Below are 22382 nucleotides of genomic sequence, written 5' to 3' on the forward strand. Positions count from 1 at the left end.
TATTTATTTATTGGAGAGGTTTTTGCTATAGGGTGCGTGCACTCGCCAGAAAGACAAGAGAGAGACAGAGAGACAGAAAGTGAGAAATCACCCCCCAGGGGGAACAGCCACACTGCAGTCCCTTCTCCATTCTCCTCTCAGGATGTTGGGCACGCCTGCACACGCACTCAGTGTGAGTTTAATCCACCGGATCCTGGACTCGAATCGCTGTCAACTACGTGGGGATTCAGTGACATAGCCATTACACCAACTGCTGGTCCCTAGGTAATGTTTTTGAGTATGGATTATAGCATTAAGCTATTTGGCGTCCTATCCTGGTCCTACCGGCTGAGACCTGCTGGAAATGAGGTATGGGAATCTGCAGGCTTCACAGCTTCCTCCTGCCCTTCTGTACATGGACAGGTTGGAGGCAGTAACACTGAACACAAGGTAGAAGCTACTGGGAGAGGGTTGGGTGGCGTCCGGGCACCAGCATTTTCTCTATTGTTTTGATATCATGGGGGAATTGTCAAACTCCTTAAAGACAAATGAGACACTGCCCACCCCATGGCAATGGGAAGGTGCGATTCAGTGGGAGTTTCCTCCTTCGGTGGTGGGAGTGGGGATGGTAACTGAGGAGTGGGTCCAGGAGCAGGTGCGTCCTCGCTCCCTCCAAGCGCTGCTCTGTGCTCTCTGCAGCTGTGATCTCACCTGCTCCATGGGTTCAGGCCTGTGCCTGTCTGCTGGCGCATATATCACTGTGCAGGTGAGGGCACGACCACTTATCTTAATGACTCCATTTTATGAGATCGTGCAACCCAAACAAACATGGAGATAGAGAAGCTATCGAAACTCAAGCATCATCCATTTTTGGCTCACAGTCTATAACTCCAATGTTTGCATTAAGTCTGATTACCCTCATTGACTTTAAAAATAGTGGTGAAATTTTAACGTGTGTGATAACTTTATCCCAGTGAAGTTGGGGATGGTTTTGCCCCCATGGGACATTTGGTGGAGACATTTTTGGTTGACACAACCAGAGGAGAGGAGGGCCAGAGGTGCCACTTGCACATCATGAGTGAGGGCTAAACACCGCACCGTGCACATCCCACTGTTACCCAGCCCAAAACGTCAGCCGGGCCGAGGTGGAGAGAGCCTCATGTCTGTGTTGTTACAAATTAGAATTCTAAGTGAGCTTTATTTTAAAAAGAGTTCCACTGCTAAAACTAGGTTGAAATCAGCTACTTATTCGATATGGGGCTGGTGGTCCGCTCAGGTGGCAAGGGAGAACGTGTGGACTTCTGGAATCAATAAGAAAGAGGTAACAAGTTGGCCTGAGCTCTGTGAGCCCTAGGTGAGGAGGCCAGGAGCACATCTAACTGCGTCATTGTCTCACGCGCCAAGCTGCTTCTCCCAGCTGGGGGTAGGAGAAAGTTGAGTTTAGAAATTACTGGTACTGGGAACCAGCAGTTGACGTAATGGCTATGTCGCTGGACTCCCATGTAGTTGACCGCGGTTCAGGTCCCGGACCTGGTGGCTTCAACTTGCGCCGGGTGCGTGTGTGTGCGTGCCCAAGATCCCGAGAGGAGAATGGACTGTGGCATGGCCATCCCCCCTGGGGGGTGATTTCTCGCTTTCTGTCTTTCTGTCTCTCTCTGTCTTTCTGGCAAGTGCATGTGCCCTGTAGCAAAAACCTCTCCCCCAAAAAAGAAATTACTGGTACCAGCAGATGGCATAATGCTTACGTTGCTGGACTCCCATGTAGTCAACCATAGTTTGATTCCCAGCCTAGCACTTTAAAACTCATATTGGGCACGTGTGTGTGAGTGCCCTGAATCCCAAGAGGAGAATGGAGGAGAAGGGATTGCAGCATGGTCATCCCCCCTGGGGGGTGATTTCTTGCTTTCTGTCTCTCTGACTTTCTGTCTCTCCAGCAGGACATGTACACTATAGCAAAAAACCTCTGTTAAAAAGGAGGAGGAGGAGAAATTACTTGCACACCCTGTATTCCAGCATCTACTTCTTTTGTTGCAATGCCCGTGGGTAGGGCTTGAGTGGGGCTGCCTGAGGAACAGGCTCTCTGACCTCACTGTGTCTGGCTGAGAGTCAGGTACTACCCTTCTGGAGGGTCCCCTTTCCTACATAGTCCTCACCACACTGCTACTTATAGTCCTATATCACTTCTGGGGATCTTTGTGTCCAGATAGCTGGGACTTGAGCCATCATCCCATCTCTACATCCTCACGTAGTTGGAAGGATCAGTGAGACTAGTTTTTGGAAATCCCCATTTCTCGTATACACCATGAGGGTGCCTGTATTTCTTTTTTGGTTAAAGTGACTAAAATGCATTCTGTTTAGATACTGTTGTGCTGCTTTCTTAAATATTTGGAATTTCAGAGTGTTCTGAAACTGAGGCTTGGAATTGTCACATCAAACTTACAGATTTTGCTTAATGTTTCCTTTTATTTCCCCCTAACTTCTTCAAGGTAAAGGTTCCTCCAGGCTAAGCCAAGCCTGCACTTGGAGGACCAGATGCTCTGCAAGGCTGACTGGGAAGGCGTCAGGTCCAGACACCTCCCTGAACACACCGAGTGTTTGGGGTGGCCACATCCATGGATAGATTGTGGCATGAAAACATTGTAAGGAGTACCCCCCTCTCTCTCTTGCTCATAGAAGTAAGAAATATACTTTAAAAAAAAAAGGGGGGACCAGCAGTTAGCGTATTGGCTATGTCTCTGGACTCCTATGTAGTTCACTGCGGTTCGCGTCCCGGACCCGATGGCTTAAAACTCACACTGGGTGCGTGTGCGTGCATGCCCAAGATCCCGAGAGGAGAATGGAGGAGAAGGGATTGCGGCGTGACCATCCCCCCTGGGGGGTGATTTTTCGCTTTCTGTCTCTCTGTCTCTTTCTGTCTGTCTGGTGTGCGCACATGCCCTATAGCAAAAAAAAAAAAATTTTTTTAAAAGAAAAAGAAAAATCTGCTTTTTAAAAAGGAGAGTGTGGGCCCGTAGTTAAAGGAACCAGATCTCACGTGATTGACCATGTGGTGCAAATCCTGGCCCAGCAGCCTGCTTAACACAGAAGGCACTTGTGTGTGCATGCCCAGAATTCCAACAGGATGGAGAAATGGAGAAGGGATTGGAGACCACTCCCAATGGGAGAGTGCTTTCTCCAATCTCTTTCTCTGGTGAGCACACACCCCCTCGGAAAAGCAAATTAAAAGAGAATAAAGCTCTGCACCATGTTCTTCCACTTGGGAATCTTGCCTCTTTAAAACAGCCTTAACTATCTTCTTTATCCACATAGTCCCAGATCTTTATCTGTGGCTGAGGCACCCTAGGATTGCCTATTAAAGATTTCCTCTCTCCACCCTTCTTACTGCCTGAACCCTAATTTGATTTGGGAGACAGACTGCCAGCTTAGAAAAGTTCCCAGCTGACCTTGCAGCTGAGGGAGCCATGTTTTGGCCAAAGAGATAAAAATGGCAGCTTGTCTGTGATCTCTGGGCAGGTTTTCCCCACTTCCACTCGGCTTCTCCCTCGTATCTTGCTTGTCTGAAAGATGGAGCGGAGGCTGGACATGTGCTGATGCTGGAAGAATAGAGGGTGGCGGGAGCTGGGGATGTCCAGGATGTGGCAGAGCCACGGGGCCAGCCTGGTCAGCCTTTCCAGACTTCCTGTTCTCTGAGAGCACGAACCCCATGTGGCTAAAAGCCGCAGCTGCCAGGCCTCTCACCTGCAGCCAGTGCAGCCTCGTCAGGGGTAGCGTGTGGTATTGCAGCTCAGGTCCCTCTCGAGGGTTCTGCCTGGTTTTCAGCTGCCCCTAGGATTCTCTGACCTGGTGACCCACCGGTGTTTGAGACCCAGTGAGGCCAAACGACCATATCATCACCATAGCTCTTCTTCCCCATGATCTTTCTACAGGGCTCTGCCATCCTTCCTGTGACCTGAGTGGCCTCCCCTGCCCCCTCACCCCCTCTGGTCCATCTCGGCTCTGTCAGTGCTGCACCAGGGGCCCTTCCTCTCTGCCTGCTGGCCATCCTCACGAAGGCACGAGGGCTCATGGCCTCTTGCCGAGGCTCCTGTGGCGTTCTCCTCAACAGCTTCCCTCTGCATTGTCCCTGCTGCCACAGCGGTCATCGTCCACATGTTTCCTGTCCCTTCCTAAATAAAAAGCTCAAGGACTCTTGATTGTTCATGTTCCTCTGCCTTCTTCTGGACCTTCTTGACCCTGCGGCCTCTACTGCCTGAGACGGGCTCAGGCAGGAACTCCCAGGATGGAGAGAGTGGGGCGGGGAGAGAGCTGAGCAGAGCTGGGTTCTTGGACGCCCCCTCCTGGATCTAGGAACTTGCTGTCTCAGATGCTCCCATCTCCAGGAGGGGGCCACTGTCAATCAGTCTTTGGCTAGGGTGGAGGTCAGATCCGCAGAAGGGGGCAGCTGTGTGCTGTCGGCAGCCCACACTCACAGTGGCCTCCCAGTAGGGCCACAGTCCTGCTCCCACCCAGTGCCACACATCCTGGCCATCCCCAGTCATTTGCTACTCCCCAGGCCGGCCAGGCCTCTGTGCTGGGCTCATTCACTCTACCTGCCTACACGCCCCCTCTCCTCACCCCAGCCCCTCGTTGTCTCTGTAGCTGGAAGTCATTGCACATTCTCTATAGGTGAGCTTAATGCGTGCGTCCCAACGCCATCTTCTCCCTGCCTTCCCCTCCATTGTCAGGAATTCGTCTAAAACACAATGCCTGGGCCAACCTCCAGCACACTAGTTTAACACTCTGCACAGGGGATGGATCCCTCATGAGCGACTGCGGTTTGAATCCTGGCCTCAGTGGCTTGAAAAGTGTGCCAGGTGTGTGTGTGTGCACAGTCCTTACAGGGTGGAGAAATGGGGGCAAAAGAATGGTGGCGTGAGTTTTTCCCACGGAAGGGCAGGGATTCTCTTTCGCTTTCTCTGGCAAGTGCACACACCCTCTGACATTAAGGAAAATAAGGGCCAGCTAGTGGCGTGGTGGCTAAGGTGACAGGATCCACATGGCCAGCTGTGCAGTGGAGTCACACGTGGTAGCTTGAGAAACACACAGGGTGTGTGCGTGCCCAAAATCCAGAGGAGAATGGGGGAGAAGGGATTGTGCTGTGGCCATCCCCCCTGGAGGGTTCTCTTTCGCTCGCTTGCTCTCTCCCTCCCTCCCTCCCTCTCTCCCTCTCCCTCTCCCTCCCTCTCCTTCTCCCTCTCCCTCTCCCTCTCTCTCTCTCTCTCTCTCTCTCTCTCTCTCTCGTGAGTGCATGTGCCTCCCACATGCCCCAATAAATTAAAACAAAATAGCTAAAACACAAAACTCCAAAAATGGCTTTCATGGCTGTTTCCTCACTTCTCTGTGGAAAACCATGTGGATGGCAGGTCTCTGGTACCACTTCAGGTACCCAGGACAGAGGGCAGGCTGTTTCTTCCACATGGTGGGGGATTTAAGGCTGAATTTTCTGGGGCCTGCTAGGAAGGCTGGCCGGCGAGGCAGACATTCCCTCGCACCCTAGTCCTCCACCTGCCTCCCACACACTTCTTCCCCTGCCCCTCAATCTTCCTTCCCTCCTGATAGGGTCTTTCCACATTGCCCAGGCCAGCCTCGAGCGCGCGATCCTTCTGCCCCTTCCCTGGAGTTCCTGAGATTGCAGGTGTACAGCACACCCAGCCTTTTAGGTGGGACTGGGAATAGAACCTGGACCTCCTGTGGGGGTCTCAGCCTGCAGAGCACAGCATCTTAGCAGTCTGTGCCAATCACTGCAGCTGTTCCCCCCACCCTGGGGCGGGGGGGGCATTTTCTTTTCTTTCTTTTATTTTCCTCAAAGTTTATTTCTTCCATGAGCAAGAAGGAAGAGAGTGTCCCACACAGGGTCCTGATGCCACAGTCCGTGGCCAGACCTCAGCCAGCCCTGGTCACAGGTGTATGTGTGCTCCACATAGTCAGAGAGGTCTCTGAACCTGAACCAGGAACCCTCCCATGTGGGATTGTCTTGCAGAGCATCAGGTTTTACCACCGTGCCACTGTCTGCCATGGCTCCTTTTCACCCTCAGGCTTTTTCATCAGATTCCTTTTATCTCAGATTCCTCATCATCACTGAGCTAAATTGATCTCCACTCCTGTTCCTTTCCATAATTAGGACCCAGATTTATCTTTGGTTCTTCTCATCACGAATCTTCTTTGTATCATATCTTAGCAGATCTTTGTCTTCTTCCCTTCCTTGCTCCCCACCGGGGTGCCTCAGACTTCCTCCCACCTGGATCACTACAACAGTGAGCACCCGGGATCCTGCCTGGCTGTCCCCAGGCACCTGACACACAGCAGGCTGGGCTTCCCCCTGTCCTGCTGGCGTTCTTGTGCTCTCAGAAACCCTCGGAGCTGTGCTCTGCCGACTGTCCTGTGCATGTCTGAGCTGCACCTGCTCACCTCTCAGACATCCACACCAGCTGTGCTCATTTATTCACTGCTTTCTTGACTTCACATTGTTTGTTTTTAGAGAGAGATTTGGGCGTGTGTACTCGCCAGAGAGAAAGCAAAGAATCACCCACAGAAGGAATGGCCACACTGCGATCCCTTCTCCTCCATTCTCCTCCCTGGATTTTGGGCATGCACACACATGCACCTGGAGTGATTCGTAGGAGTCCAGCAACGTAACCATTATACCATCCGCTGGTCCCTTGGCCTCACACTTTTATTTGTTACATTCTGTGCCCAGGTATGACTTCATTATTTACAAAACCCAAATAATCCCCCACACCGACTCACCTGTTGCTTCAAGTTCTACCTCCCAGGTATTCTCATGCACAAGAGCATGGGTGCAGAGTGGGGTAGGCGTAGGATGAATTCCCAGCTCCTCTTCTTGCCCGTGGGTGTCCTTCAGCAGGTTAAATTGCAGACAGACAGCAACCGGATGAAAGAGACTCTGGGGGTATTCCGTGAGGTCATCCCTCCCAGAAAGTACTAGCATCCTGCCCACTCCTACAGCGGTAATGATCTGTACGGTTAATTAGGCATTTCATCATGTTCTGCTTTGTGGCAACTGTTCTCCTCTTGTCTTCAATGTTTAATTCATAATTCTCTCTCTAAAAAAAAAAAAAAATTAGATCTTTGACAAATGGACTGGAAGCCTGGGCTTTGCCCTTTACCATTTCTTCATCAGGTCTTTAATAAAAATGATTTCATCACCAGGCAATATGAGCTATTAAGAATCCTAAATGTGCATATATGAGTAGAATTCAATTTTCAAAGCCATGCCTTTTCTGCACTACGGTGGTTAGTGAGTCCCTCACATGGAGGCTATTGCCTGAATGAGAGGAGGGTCGAATTGGTAAGCCCCAGGGCCCCTAACATGCAGGAGAGAGAAAAGAAGAACCAGAAGGCAGCCACAAGCTAGCCCTGTGGTCGCCTGCCAACAAAAGCCTTGGAGAAATGCCTGCAACCACCATCGCCTCTGAAATCCCTCAGAAGAAACTGCGTATTTATTCAGTAAGTAGATACCGGATGCCTGCTTTTTGCCTCTTACCTCGTAAGCACCGAGTCCCGAGGTGTGCAAAGCAGAGACCTCTGTTTACATAAAATCCACTTTCTAATGGGACAGACAAGAGACAAATGTATGTTAAAGATTAAAAAAAAAAAACCCACATCTCATGATGTTGATGTTTCAGACATCATGCTACGCCTGCAGGAATATCCGTTTCAGCAGTGTTTCTAAGTAGGGCATCACTGGAGTTTCGTTATCTCAGCCCAGGTATTTGCATTATGTGACTTAGTGGAGTCAAGGAGGGGTCCAGGTCACCAAGCTACGCGGAGGCCGTGTGTGTGTGCATCCACACCACTGGCTAGGGGTGGCACTGGTGTGGAGATGTCTGTGATACTGCACTTGAACGGATGCTGTAGTGCCAGGGACGAGTCCTCTGAGGAGACAGGACCCTACCACCCCTCGGTCCTCCATCACTTCACTCACCACCTCTTTGGAAGCCCCGGCCAGCCTCCTGCAGAAGGGAAATGACCCAGTTTCTGCCCCTGAGACAAACAGGACTTGCTGAGGGTAAACATCCTTTGTTTCCCTTCTCCATAAATATTTTTGCCCCAGCTCAGCTGGGACATGTGATCCTTTCTTTATGAAATTCCTCCTGCAAACCTAGCAAATTGCTTTCCGCTTATTCACTCTGAAATGCTTGATTTATGAGATACTGTCCATAACACACTAAAGAAGTGATCCCGGGCTCCGTAAATGTTTTGTTTGGGTGGTTTTCAAATATCTTTTTATAGTTCAAATATCAATTGCAGGTCAAATATGTTTTTGCCCACATGAAAATAGTTTTAGTTTTTCAGAAATAAAACTAATAATATATAGAATTCAAATACTATAAAAAAGGAATACAAACCCCCAATTGAATCACCTGCCGATAGGTGTGATTTCTCCCAGATATCCTTATATACGATCATTTTTGATATCTAACAACGTTTCTCTCCATTCTGATCGTTTTTGTTCATTAGAAGTGTTACTGTCCTTGAAATCTATGGCCCACATTTATTCCAACAGTTGCGAAGCATGCCCTTGATACAGTATTTACAGAATTGAACCTCTAGTTGAAACTTTCCTCCACCAAACAGAACATTGATGACAAAAGACATAGAGGAGGACAGGTGGCCTCATGGTTAAGATGCTGGACTCCTGCATGGCATGACCACAGTTCCAGTCCTGGACCTGGCAGCTCGAATATCATGGCAGGCCCATGTGCATGAGTGCCCAAGATCCCAGGAAGAGAATGGAGGAGAGGGGACTGTAGCACGGCCACCCCCTGGAAGGTGATTTCTCGCTTTCCTTCTCAATAGCTCTCTCGGGGGAGCATACACAACCTTGGGGGGTGGGGGGGTAGAAAGAAAGGAATGAAAACAGAGCAGATGGTATAGAGGTGATCACAGCTTTCAACTAATAAACCCCAGTTTCTCCTAGGGAGCAACTTTTTTTTGGAGAGGTTTTTGCTATAGGGCGCGTGCGCTCACTAGACAGACAGAGACAGAGAAACAGAAAGCGAGAAATCACCCCCCAAGGGGGATGGCCACGCCACAATCCCTTCTCCATTCTCCTCTTGGGATCTTGGGCACACACGTACACGCGCCTGGCGTGAGTTTTAAGCCACCGGGTCTGGGATGCGAACCACAGTCGACTACATGGGAATCCAGCGACATAGCCATTATGCTAACTGCTGGTTCCCCTAGGGAGCAACTTAAAGCCACCTAATCGTGCATCTCTGATGACGACCCAGACTGGCTCTCCTTTTGCGTATGGAGGGATATGAAATCCTAATAGTCCCTACCAAATTAGAAAAAATAATTACCTTAGCTGGCTATGTAGTGTGGTTCCCTAGTGGACCTGTACACGCCAGAGACATGGCCCTATGATCCTAACTGGCTAGGGAGGCTGGGAAAGGAATTGTGGGGTGAGACCTTGTTGGGAGTACTTGTCTCTCTGTCTTTGTCTCTTACTCTCATCCAAGAAATGAACTTTTTGAAAGGAGAAAGAAAGAAAAACCCCCTGAGCCCACCTGCAGGGATTTGATGAAACTCTTTGGCAAGTTGAATTCTCATGCCCTGAATGGATACATCCCAGAATATGACTACATACACACATGCAAATACACACACATGCACACATGTACATTCTCACAAAGCCATTTTTCCTGTAATGTCTGTGTTGGTACTCTAACCTAGTGCTCCTCAAACTGTAATGTGCAAATGAACCCCCAGGGATGTCGCTAACATGCAAGTTCCAGGCAGCAGGTCTGGGTGGGGCCTGAGGCTCTGCCCTTCCCACCTGCTCACAGGTGCCGCTGGTGCTGCCGCTTGGAGACCCCACCAGTAGCAAGGTCCCAGTCACTGCAGAGTATTCACGAGCCACGTGCCGTAACTTCCCAGCGATGGCCCAATGTTGGATATGTTAGATGTTCCAGTAAGTCCTATGCTTTATTCTTGTCATTATCACTCCTACTGACGTTCAGTTTTGGTTTCTGTCTTAACCAACGTGAGGAAATACTTTTCTCAGAAGTTGGTCTTGTTTGATGACAGGTCTCAGCCGGATCATGTGCGTGCCATCCTAATAGAGCGGTTTCCCAAGGCCTGCTGTCTGCCAACCGACCGCTGTCCCAGGTGCTAGGAATACAAAAAAGAGGAACATCTGGCCCTGAACTCCGCCCTCCAGGAGGCCACCAAGAGAAATTTTAGTTCCTGGTTTTGCACAGAGTTAGGAACGTCTCCGGGGATGGGTGTAGTATTGAAAAGTGACTTCGATAGCAGGACGGAGGTGCTTGGCCTGGGTTTAAGGAGGAGAAGTAGCCCTCCAGGCTGGTTGTGGGCGTGGATCCAGACAGAGGGCAGGACGTGTGCAGAAGGCACCAGGGGGACACTCTCAAACAGTACTTCTTTGTGGCCAGAATGCGACAGACAAGTTTGTCACATGGAGTCATGAAACTGAGATGAGTTGACAGCCATTAGTCTGATACATGTTTTTTAGGAAGATGGATTTGAGGTGACAAAATCGAGCCAGGGGAGTCCAGGTGACAGGAGTGTTGATGGGCAGGTGGAGTCCAGAAGGTGTGAGAGGCCCTGGGCATTGACTGTGGCTGAGAGTGAAAGTCTAGGCTCAGCCTGCAGGTGCCTGGTTTGGATGGTCGGGAGGATGGTGCGGTTACCAAATAGCGTGAAGGCCAGAGGGAGATGCCGGGTCCTGTTTGAGGTGAAGGTAGGAGGCAGGTGATCCGATACAGGGTCCTTACATGGAGAGGTCGCCATCAGAGAGACGGAGCTGAGGGGCAGGTGCACTGGGAGAGGGGGAGGGCAGGTGCGGAAGTGGAGTAGGGAATATGTATGGGGCAGAAAGAAAGATGCTGAGTCCTAAGAGGTGCGTGTGGGGACGCCAGATTGCATGGACTGTGAAGAAAGAATGGCTCCAAGGCGTCCTAGGCACAGCCTGCAGCCGGAGGCAGGAGCAGCATGGCTGTCACAGGGGGAGGTGACAGTGCGGGGAAGAGGCCTGTGAACATAGCATGAGCAATTGGGGGTTCTACAGGTTGAGAAAGTGCTTGAGGGGCCTGAGAGCATGTTGTTGCTCCAGAGAGACCCAAAAAAGGAGGCAAAATGGATGGAGGAGGACTGGCCTAGGTCTCTGATTGGGCTGGCACCAAAGCTCGTGGGGTCGTGGAAATTCAGGAAGTGCCTTAAAGTCCTGGCAGAGGACTTACGTAATACAGGACCAATGCCTGAGCCTTTCCTCTGTGTAATGCCCCAACAGTCACTTCTGTGGCACGTACTCTGGGCAGCCTCCGTTCTGAGCTTCACATGTCATGTTGCATGTATTTCCGTATTAGTTCCAGGAGCCAGGGAATGTCATTGTACCCACTTAACAGATGAGGACACTGAGTTGCAGAGAGTTACAGGAACTTGCCCCAAACTGCACCATCGGTGGGTGGAGGAGCTGAAGTGGGGGTCAGTGCTAGATACTGTAGTCCCATGCCAGCTCTCCTGTGCGCTGAAGAAACACTCCCCCCGCTTGTTTTGAACATTCGAATGGGTTAAGTGTGTGTGACTTACGGCAGCAATGGTGAGAGTAAGAAGGTCAGGGCTGCAGAAGCCTCTGTCACCTCCCGAGCTGCTCCCCACCTCGCTTGATTTCTGCAGTTCTGCGTGGCAGAAGAGGCTCTGGTGTACGAGTCAGTGACCAGCAGGAGGACAGAAACCACTGCTGTCCATTCAGGCAGAGAGGACCCTAATACGGGGGCTGATTATAGAGACAGTGGAAGGCCTGACGATGCCAAAGGGAGGAGAAGGTGTCAGGCAGAGCGCAGGGTCACACAGCTGGGAGAGGTCCACCGCTTCTACTGCGTGGAAACCTCGGGGACGCATCCCCGTGACTGCTGCTGCAGTCACATGCAGACTCCTCCGATACCGGCTCCCGTTGCTGCTGTCAGGAGCTCCACCATGTCAGGGGAAGAGCAGGCTTCTCTCCTCTCATCCTCCAATATGTCACCAGCACATCCAGGATCACAACTTAGCAGGGAGCCAGCTTGCAAGAGAGAGGCTGAGGAGTGTAGTCCACAGGCTTCCAGCCCCAGGGGCGGAGAGAGCCGAGAGTCTACAGCACTATCAAGCGCACCGAGAGTCGCAGAGGTGAGGCTGGGTCTTGCTCGTGTTCCTGCCAGCTTTGTTCTCTGGAGGGCCAGACCTGAGTGTCATTGTCAGACATCTCAGAAACTTCGATTTTTGTATGTAGCTGGATATGATGGCATGCATCTGCAATCCCAGCTACTCCAGAGGCCGAGGCAGGAGGAAGGCAAGTTCAAGGCCAGCCTGGGCAATGTAACAAGACCATATATCAGAACAACAAGAAGTTCCATGAGGGATCTTCAAAAGGTTCATGGTAAATGCTTATTATGAAAAAAACTAAGCACAGATTTTGGGGGATTTGGGGCACCAAAATAAGCTAGGGCTTTAATTTCATTTTTCCATAAACTTTTTGAAGTCCCACTTATAAAAGTGCTGGCCTGGCTGACCATGTGTGAGGCACCCACAGAGCTGTGTTTGAAAGTCCTCCATCGTGGCAGTGGTCCTGACTTCTCATTTAAGGATTCAGTAGATTCTTGAGGTTTACTAATGAGGTCCTTGGCACTAGTTTTTGAAAGGACTCCAACGGAATGATACGTATTGATAAAAGTTCTTGCACTCTGGAATTACACAATTAGAATGGAGTCGAGAGATGGTTTCCAGTAGCAAGAGTAAGTACTTCAATGTCAGTTTAGAGATCATTTTTATTTTTTCAAAGAAAACAACAAAACCCTAATGGGGAAATTGAAGTGAATAATGAGATATAAGTTCCTTCTGACTAAAAGACTAAATATAGTAAAAACATTATTTCATAAATTAATAATTTTTTGTACCAGTAGTTGGTGCCTCTGTTAGTTGAGATATACCTTTTAATTAACAATTGCTTAAACAAGGTGAGAGTTTATTCCTTCTTGTAAGTATCCAGAGGTGGGCCCTAGCCGAGTGGCGAGGAGATTAAGGCAGTTGGATCCCACATAGCTGCTTCCACAGTTTGAGTCCCAGACCCAGGGTCTTGAAAAACATGTCGGTGTGTGTGCATGCGTGCACCAAATCCCAAGAGGAGAATGGAGAAGAGATTGTGGCATGGCCATCCCCCCTGGGAAGTGATTTCTCACTTGCCCTCTCCCTACCCTTGTCTGTCTCTCTCTGGCACGTGCACATGTGCTGTAGCAAGAACTGGAAGGAAAAAAAGTCCAAAGGTGGGATGGAGACCCCCTCTGGGTTTGTGCAAGCCCCCTGCTCTTCTCTCCTGTCGCTCCACCATCGCTCCTGCACCTGCCTCCCAGCTTCAGCGGCCTTCGGTATAAAGCCAGCCCTTGGTCACCTTTCCTCCCCTGCCTCCTACTTAGCCCCTTCCTGATGTCTGTGAAGCAGACCTCATTTCTACCATTTTGTAGATAAATATTTCCACATCTCTGAAAGGTAGAGGTTTCACTTTTATTTATTGAATTTTATTTGTTGGGACCAGATGACGTAGTGGTTATGTCTCTGGACTTGCACGTGGTAGACTGCGGTTCAAGTCCCGGACCCCGTAGTTTGAAAATCATGTCAGGCACCTGTGTGCACATGCGCAAGCTCCTAGGAGGAAAACGAAGAAGAAGGAATTGTGACATGGCCATGCCCCCTGAAGGATTTCTTACTTTCCTTCTCACTGTGTCTGTCTCTCTCCAGTGAGCACACATGCCCTAAGACAACAACCTCTAAAATAGTAGTAGTAATAATGTTGTTACTATTTTTTTAATTTGACCAGAGAGAGAAAGTGAAAGTCAGAAGAGAGGCTGCCAGGTCTGAGATTCAAATTGTGGTCAGCCATGCGGGAGTCTAGTACCTGCTGGCTCAGTAAAGGGTCTTTTATTTTTAAAGAATTATTTTATTTAACTTTATCCACTTATTTATTTATTTCAATTTGACCAGGAAGGGACAGAGAGAGAGAAAGAAAGCAAGCCGCCAGGTCTGGGACCTGAACCATGCCCAGCCATGTGGGAGTCTCGTGCCCTTCACTACCACTCCACCTGCCAGCCTTAGAAAAGGGTTTTGGGTTGTTTTTTTTTTAATAATTTTTAAAAATATTTATTTGTTTATTTAATTCCATTTTTTGTTTGTTTGTTTGTTTTTTAATTTGACCAAAGAGAGAGAGAAAGGGTAAGTGAGAAAGCAAGCTGCCAAGTCCGGGACCCAAACCGCGATCGGCCATGTAAGAGTCCAGCGCCTTAACCACCACACCACCTGCTGGTCCCAGAAAAGGGTATTTTAAAGAGCAGTTAAACTTTTTTTATTTGGGAGTAATTATAAACTCACGTGAAGTTGTAAGAAGTTGTACAGAAACATCCAGTGCACCCTTTACTGCGTTTCCCCCAGGTGGCATCTTGTGAAATTTTAGCACCGTGTCACAGCATGTAGACATGGAGAGTCAAGGTACACAGCATTCCCGTCACCACCAGGATCCCTTTTAAAGTTTTTCTTCTGTGAGCGAAGACAGACAGGCACCCCCAAAGGGATCTTAAACTGTGTTCCACCCCAGCTTCAGCCAACCTCGGCTTGTGGACATGTGCTTGCCCCGTGTACTCAGGGAGGTCTCTGGATGTGAACTTGGAGCCTAGCCGTGTGTGTCAGCGCCATCGTCTGGCCCCATGTTACCTTTTATGACCAGACCTGCCTCCCCTCCCTCTAACCCTGCACAGCCACCTGTCTGTTCTCCTTTTCATAATGTAGTCATTTCAAGAGTGTTAGGAGTCATATAACATGTCACCTTTTAGTACCAGTTCAGCATAATTCTAAGTTGTTGAGTCTGTCAACAGAATGTTTCTTTTTAAAGAATTATTTAATTTTACTCATTGATTTATTTTTAATTTGACAGACACACACAGAGAGAGAAAGAGAGAGAGAGGGGAAGTGAGAAAGCAAGCCACCAGGTCCAGGACTCAAACCATGGTCAGCCATGTGGGAGTGGCCAGCGCTTTAACCACCACCCTACCTGCTTTTATTATTATTTTTTTTTTTTGGAGAGGTTTTCGCTATAGGGCGCGTGCACTCACCAGACAGACAGAGAGAGACATAGAGATAGAAAGCGCACAATCACCCCCCAGGGGGGATGGTCACGCTGCAATCCCTTCTCCTCCATTCTCCTCTCGGGATCTTGGGCACGCACGCACATGCGCCCAGTGTGAGTTTTAAGCCACCGGGTCCGGGTCGCGAACCATGGTCGACTACGTGGGAGTCCAGCAACATAGCCATTACACTAACTGCTGGTTCCCTTACCTGCTTTTTTAATTGTCAGAGGATGTGTCTGCTCCCCAGAGAGAGGGAAATGAAGTGCGGTCATGACATAATTCCTCCTCCTCTATTCCTCCATCCTGTCAGGATTTGGGGCATGCACCCACATGTACCTGGCCTGTTTTTCAAATCACCAGGGCCAGGATATGAACCACAGTCAACCATATGGGAATCCAGTTCCCTTCACTGTTGCACTAGGGGGTCAGCCCAGTTCACTCCTTTTTACTGTCAGTAATAGTCTATGATGTGAATGTACACAAGGGCTCTTAAAATCATAACCCACCTGTCTCCTCTGTTTTCTCCCATTGTCCTCCCACCTTCTCCTCACAGCAATGCCAAGTGAGTACAACTGTGTGAAACTGGGAAGTGATTGCTCAAGGGCTTCCCTGCAATGGTACACCCGAGCTCAAAACAAGATGAGAAGACCTACCTTGTTGTTAAAAGACATCTTCAAGTAAGTATGACCCCTTAACTGTAAGCGTCCCCTGATGGGGGTCCGCCGTGTAGAATTGGAAGGAAAATTCAGTGCCAGCCCTAAAAATGGCAAAAGATCATTTAAAAGCACACCTGTCTGGGTACAAAGCCCATGCAGAGGTGAAGTGGGTGCTTGCAGGCAGCAGTGTTGGTGAAAGCACGGGGCCCGAGACCAGCTGGGCTCTGTCTGCTGGGGTGGTGTTGGGGGAGCAGCTCCTCGGGCCGCCTCTCTTCACCCCATCGTTCAACATCAGAGGGTATCTTCCTTCACTGTTTTAAGTTCATGCAAAATATGGTTCATTGACTTCTCTAAAAGCACTTGGATACCATTAAATATTAAAAAGGATGGGAGGTGTTTCGGCCAGATCACACTTACAATAGTTAGTAGACTTAATGAAGGAGGATGCCGTAAGTTGTTTTTGTGTGGGTTTGGTTTGGGTTGGTTTTTGATACCAGCCAAACCAAGATGAACATGACTTTTTTATGTCTAAAGATAAAAATCCAACCTTGAAACCTTGTCTCCCATCTCACTTTACTGATTTAAAATGTGCAGAAGGAGAAAGGTGAGAAAAAGCACATTTAGAATAAAGACCTGTGTTGCATTCGGTCTCCTTTCAGTCGTCAGCCAACGTTTCTCAAGGCCTCCAATGGGCCTGGTACCACACTGGGTGCCACCTTTGTGACCGCAACACCGTGGACCCGGGCCCCAGTCTGTTACGGCAAGGGCAGGGCAGACTCATGCCACGAGTTACACTATAGGTAGGCGTGCCTTCTTTCATTTTTTATTTAGAAAATTTTGTTATACTCTCTGGGAAGACACAGAGAAAGAGAAAGCGTTTTATTAAAAAGGAGATTTTTGAGGGCCGGACAGGGGCACAGTGATAAAACGTGATGTTCCCAGATGGGAAAGTTCCCAGTTCAGATCTGCAGACCTCCTCGAGTGTGCTCAGCAAGCTGCTTGTGATGCAGGACCGGGTAGAGGCTAGGGGTGGCACAGTGGCAAAATGTGATGTTTGGTGAGGCAGAACACGTATGGGAAGGTTCCCAGTTCAGATCCAGAGACCCCCCCCTGAGTGTACTGGGCAAGTGCGTGCCCATAGCCCGGAACTGGCTGAAGGCTGGGGGTGAACTACAGCATCGAGAACCTTTGGGGGTGCTGTCTCTGTCTTTTTCATTCACTCAGTCATAGAAGAAAGAAAAAAGAACTTTTTAAAAAGTTATTTTTATTTATTATTATGATTGTTAAGTTTGCTATAGGGCATGTGTGCTCACCAGAGGGAGGCTAAGAGAGAGAGAAAGAGGGAAAGTAAGAAAGCAAATCACCAGGTCCAGGACTTGAACCATAGTCAGCCATGTGGAGTCAGCCATGTGGGAGTCCAGCACCTTCATCACCACACCACCTGCAGGCCCCAGGGGGGAAAAAAAAAAAAAAAACTTTTTAGAAAGCTCTTTAAAAAAAAAAAGATTTTTAATAAAAGCAATGAAAGTAGTTATGGATACTGAAGACAGAGCGGAACAGGGGGAGAAAAGGGAAGAATTTAGAGAAAGCAAGAGAACGAATAGACATGACGTTAGTGGGACGCAGAAATGGTTTATTACCTGTTGATGATGACATGTAAGTATTCTCAACTGGGCTGGTCTGAGAAGTATTTCATGTTGGGTAAATTCTCTTTACAAGCCAAAGATATATAGGGATTGAATATTTAAAAAACAATGAGATTAGGGGCCCTCAGGTGGCGTGGTGGTTAAGGGCACTGGACTCCCACATGGTTGAGTGTTGAAACTGACGGCTTGCTTTCTCACCTTCCCTCTCTCTCTCTCTCTCTGCTTCTCTCTGGTCAAATTAAAATAAGTAAATAAATAAAGTTAAAATAAAATAATTCTTAAAAAATAATGAGAATAAGGACCAGCAGGTGGTGGTGTGGTTAAGGTGCTGGACACTCCCATATGGTTGACCATGGTTTGAGTCCCGGAGCTAGTAGCTTGCTCTTTCTCCCTCTATCTCTCCGGTCAAAATTTAAAAAAAAGAAAAGAATAAATTAAAAAATAATGAGAATAAATAATAATAATAATCTGAAAAATAAAATGATGAAAAGCTTAAAAAAAAAAAAGACTGTCTTAAAAGTTCTGCCATGTCTTGTGACAAGGGGTTGAATTCATGCTGACATCTCAAATTCCAATTACCTTAGAGTTATTTCTATTCTTCCCTCTTTTTCCATATTGTAACTCTCTTCCCCTACAATGAGAAACCTGGCAAATAAGTAAATATATTGTGGTTTTAAAAAAAAAAGGTCTAGATTTCAGGAACCTAGACTAGATTCAGTTTTTTCCCCCAAATCCTATATGTGTGCTAAACCATATAATAGCGTGACGTTATCAGATCTTTAAAAATAGTGTCGGTGCATGGTGTGAAGGTAGCTTGTGGTATTGTCGCACGTGAGCCAGTCTGTTTTCTGAGTAGAATTCTCTAGGAATATGATGAAAATAGGTTGCTTTGTTTCCCTTTCTTTTAAAGGACTGACGTATTTTAAAGTAGCAGAAGAGAAGCTGAGCATCTGCAGTTCAGGTTATTCCTTGTTTTGTTTAAAAGCTCAGTAATCTGCATTGTGCTTCAGGTCTGATTATAGTGCCCTTGCCAAAAAAAAAGAAAAAATAGTTTTTCCATATGAACTCACAACAGAGACAGCTGTAAGTGACCAGTCTGTCTTGTCAGAAAGTAGGATTGGTCCCTTCCTTTCACCCCGAGGTCAGCCTAGAGAGGGTCCGTTTGTGCTGTGCGGCAGGCAAACTCGATCTGAGTTTTCGCTTACCTCACAGCATGGCTTGTGATTATCCCACGCTGCTTCATTAGACCTCATTTTTTCTCTCCCAGATGTACATTGCTGGTGTTCGGATTATGGATCCTTTATATCCTCAAGTTAAATTATACTGCCGAAGAATGCGACATGAAAAACATACACTACGTGGACCCCGACCGCGTGAAGGTTAGATCTGTTGTGCTGCGGTTAACGTGGAAACGTTCCCAGACGTGCACTTGGGGACATCGTCTCTAATGCATTATGGAGACATGGTCACGAAAGTTTGAAATCCAAGGGGAAAACACTTCATCTCGGCACTCTAAAACCAAAGTCAGAGCCCCCAAACACAGCAGTGACCCATTTACCTCCAGTGTTCCTCTCCTGCTTCCTGCAGGGCGGCGGGGCTGAGCAGTGGGTTCCACTCAGCCCTCGAGGGCACCTGTCATCTGTCATGGAGTCACTGTACCCTGACGCTGCCTCCGCCTCTCCCGCCTGCCTCCCCTGGGAAACCCTCGGCCTCATTCTGCAGCCCGAGGCAGAGGCCTGCCAAGGCAATGCCATGTGCCCCTCGCCACTAGGAGAAAGGCGGAGAGTTACATATTAGTGCACCTGTCGTGATTCTCGGTGAAGCAGAGCTCATGTATGCAGTAATTCTGCCTTGCCAGTACTAACTTACAGCGGACGAGGTAGCAGTTTTCTTTTAGTGTCACCTGTCATTCCTTTGTCTTATTTGTTTTAATGATTTCTCAATTTATGTCAAGGCTTATTTTATATGTAGTTTGTGTTCATTAGTCTAAATCAATCCACCTAGTCAATGATCGTTTCACTGATGTCTTCAGGGGCTCAGTTACCCATTCATGTTCAGCCCAGGGTAGAAGAAGAGATGGTTTTAAGGGATGATGGTGGACTTGTTTAGATACTCCGTATCTGTTACCTCATTTCATCACCACCATGACTGGGACATCCCTGCATCATCTGCTTCCAGATGTTGGCCTGGAAGGTTGAGCTGCTTGCCCATGTCCACATCTAGTTTGATTAGTTTAGTTTAGTGCTGCTTGTATGCCAGAAACAGTTCTAAAAGTACATTAATAATAATAGCATTCTTTTTGAGAGGTTTTTGCTATAGGGCACGTGCTCTCGCCAGAAAGACAGAGACAGAAAGCGAGAAATCACCCCCCCCCCAGGGGGGATAGCCACACCACAATCCCCTCTCCTTCATTCTCCTCTCGGGATCTTGGGCATGCACGCACATGCACCTGGCGTGAGTTTAAGCCACCGGGTCTGGGACTCGAACCGTGGTCGACTACATGGGAGTTCAGCAACATAGCCATTACACCAACTGCTGGTCCCAATAATAATAGCATTTAATCCTCATAACCATCTTAGTTTGTAAATACTCTGTGATCATCCCCATCTCAGAGCTGAGGAAACTGAAAGGCAGAGAGGTTCACCCCTCTGAGATCACCTTAGCTAGTGAGTGGTGGAGTCAGCCCTTGAACTCAGTGATGGCATCTGAGTCCGAGCTCTCGACCACCCTGCTCTCTGCCTGGGCGGGGAATGTCCACACAGAAGCTTGAAGTTACAGGGAGTGTACCATGGCACACACAGGAGAGACATTAAACTTCGTACCTCCATTTCAGTCTGATCGCCACTTGCTAACTTGTTGGAGTCCCCGTTTTCTCAGCTGTGAAATGTACGTAACAACATCTAGGTGACAGACGGGTTATGTGGACCCCAATTGCATAAAGGGTCTGATTTTATCTTACCTTTGTGAAGCTATAAGCAGAGTAAGATAATGCGAAGCTCCTTCCCTGCCCCTCCCTCCCCTTCCTCCTCCCTTTCTTTTTTGTCAGAGGCATGTGCACTTGCTAGAGAGAGAGAGCGCGCAGTGGAGGCAGAGGGAGCAGGAGAAAGCACCCTCCAATGGGGTGTAGTCACACAGCAATTTCTTCTCCATGTAGCCCTCCTTTTGGGGTTTTGGGCACACACACACACACACACACACACACACACACACCTGGTGTGTTTTTTCAAGCTGTCAGGGAGGGAATTTTAATCAGTCAGCCACATGGGGTCCAGCTCCCTTAACTAGTAGGTCATGGGCCTGGCCTCAGATCAATTTTCTAGTCCTAATTTTTGTTCCCATGTTTCCACTTTCATCTGTATACCCTTCAAAGGACCTCCAGGTTTTGTGCTATACGTCCAGAGAGGAACAAGTCAGAACAGATGAAGAACTCAGCTACTAAATGCACAGCTTAACCTCTAGAACCGTTGAGTCCCCAGGGTCTTGATGATCACAGGGCCTTCATTTCCTTCTGCCCTTAGATGCTCGCTGGATCATTTTATTGGCGTTGACACATCTGCTTTGGTGGAACAGGGTGCATCTCTGATCCTCTGCTGGGGCTCGCTCTCCTCCCCATCTGTCTGCCTGGTTGACAGTATCCTCTGCATCCCTTTCAACTCCAAGCCCCTTCACAGCTCTTTTGGATAAAGTTTTCAGACATCCTGTCTCTGTTTCTGTCTCCTGGGATAGGCCTAAAATAATGGCACCTGGTAGGACTGACGTATGTGCTGCCAGCTCGTCCTTTTGTTTCTTTGCTGTGTTCTCTGATTTCTCTGTGCATCCTCTTTTTCTGTCCACTTAATTAAGCACGCCATTGACCATCTGGCCAACTGCAAAATGATTGCCCTAGAGTCTGGACTCACTGAGGAGAGGGACAGGCTGCCTCGTGCAAAAGCCAGGCATACCATTTCCCAAGCACAGGATGGAGACGTGTTTTAGTAATGCCTTGGGTCAAATCAACTTAGCAGTTTTCATTTTAAAAAAATGACTTATTTGGGGCCAGCAGATGCTGTAGCAGTTACATGGCTGAACTCCCACATGGTCGACTGCAGTTCGAGTCCTGAACCCAGTGACTTGAAAATCACACCAGGCATGTGTGCATGCTTGCTTAAGATGCCAGGAGGAGAATGGAGGAGAAGGGATTGTGGCATGGCCATCCCCCTTGGGGGTGATTTCTCACTTTCCCTCTTATTTGTCTCTGTCTCTCTCTCCAAGCAAGTGCATATGCCCTAAGGCAAAGAAAAAAAATAAGACAAACTCTTCTATAAAAAAGAAGTATTTATTTTATTTAATTTATTATCATTATTATTTTTTAATTCACCAAGAAATGACAGAGAGAGGGAAAGTGAGAAAGCAAGCTGCCTGGTCCAGGACTCAAACCGGGGTCAGCCATGTGGGAGTCCAGTGCCTCAACCACTATGCCACCTGCAGGCCCTTCGACGTAACAATTTCAGTGTCCATCCAGCACCATCTGCATCAACATGTGCCTGGCTGCCTGCCTGCATTTTTCCTGAAGCCATCTTATAGACAAGGTCTGGCCTGCTCATCCCTGCGGTGGTCAGACAAGTGCTCTGATGATCAAAGTCACTACTCTAAGGTTTCCCCAAGAAATTCTGGTGACTTCTGAGAATGACCAGAGAAGAGTCTTACATTACGTGCTGTTTTGTGACTGGTTCCTTTCATTTGGCAGAATGTTTTCAATGTTCCTTCGTATGTTGTAACATGTATCAGCCCTTCATTCCTTTTGACTGATGAATAATGCTCCATTGTGTGGATATATCATGCTTTGTTTATCCATGCGTCAGCCGATGGGCATTGGGTTGTTTCCACTCTTGACTGTTAATGATGAATACTGCTGTGAACATGAATTGGGTTGTCAGGAAAGTCATGAC

General features: G+C 48.3%; 1 protein-coding gene and 1 long non-coding RNA gene across 2 annotated transcripts in view; both read left to right on the forward strand.

Moving 5' to 3' along the window:
- LOC106733886 (uncharacterized) overlaps positions 1–4170 on the forward strand; it is a 24907-nt gene extending 20737 nt beyond the window's left edge. Inside the window, exon 3 of the long non-coding RNA XR_003547897.1 lies at positions 3906–4170. This is a non-coding gene — a long non-coding RNA (uncharacterized LOC106733886). The remainder of the gene's footprint in view (positions 1–3905) is intronic.
- Positions 4171–9936: 5766 nt separating this feature from the next.
- The window catches only part of ST3GAL5 (ST3 beta-galactoside alpha-2,3-sialyltransferase 5), a 39583-nt gene continuing 27137 nt past the window's right edge, over positions 9937–22382 (forward strand). Inside the window, 3 exon segments of the mRNA XM_006172381.1 lie at positions 9937–9955; positions 15706–15829; positions 18722–18833. Of these exon segments, the coding sequence (XP_006172443.1) occupies positions 15708–15829; positions 18722–18833 (234 nt within the window). The 5' untranslated portion in view covers positions 9937–9955; positions 15706–15707.

This window comes from Tupaia chinensis, unplaced genomic scaffold, assembly GCF_000334495.1.
Source record: "Tupaia chinensis unplaced genomic scaffold, TupChi_1.0 Scaffold145741_1, whole genome shotgun sequence".
Lineage (NCBI taxonomy): Eukaryota > Metazoa > Chordata > Mammalia > Scandentia > Tupaiidae > Tupaia > Tupaia belangeri.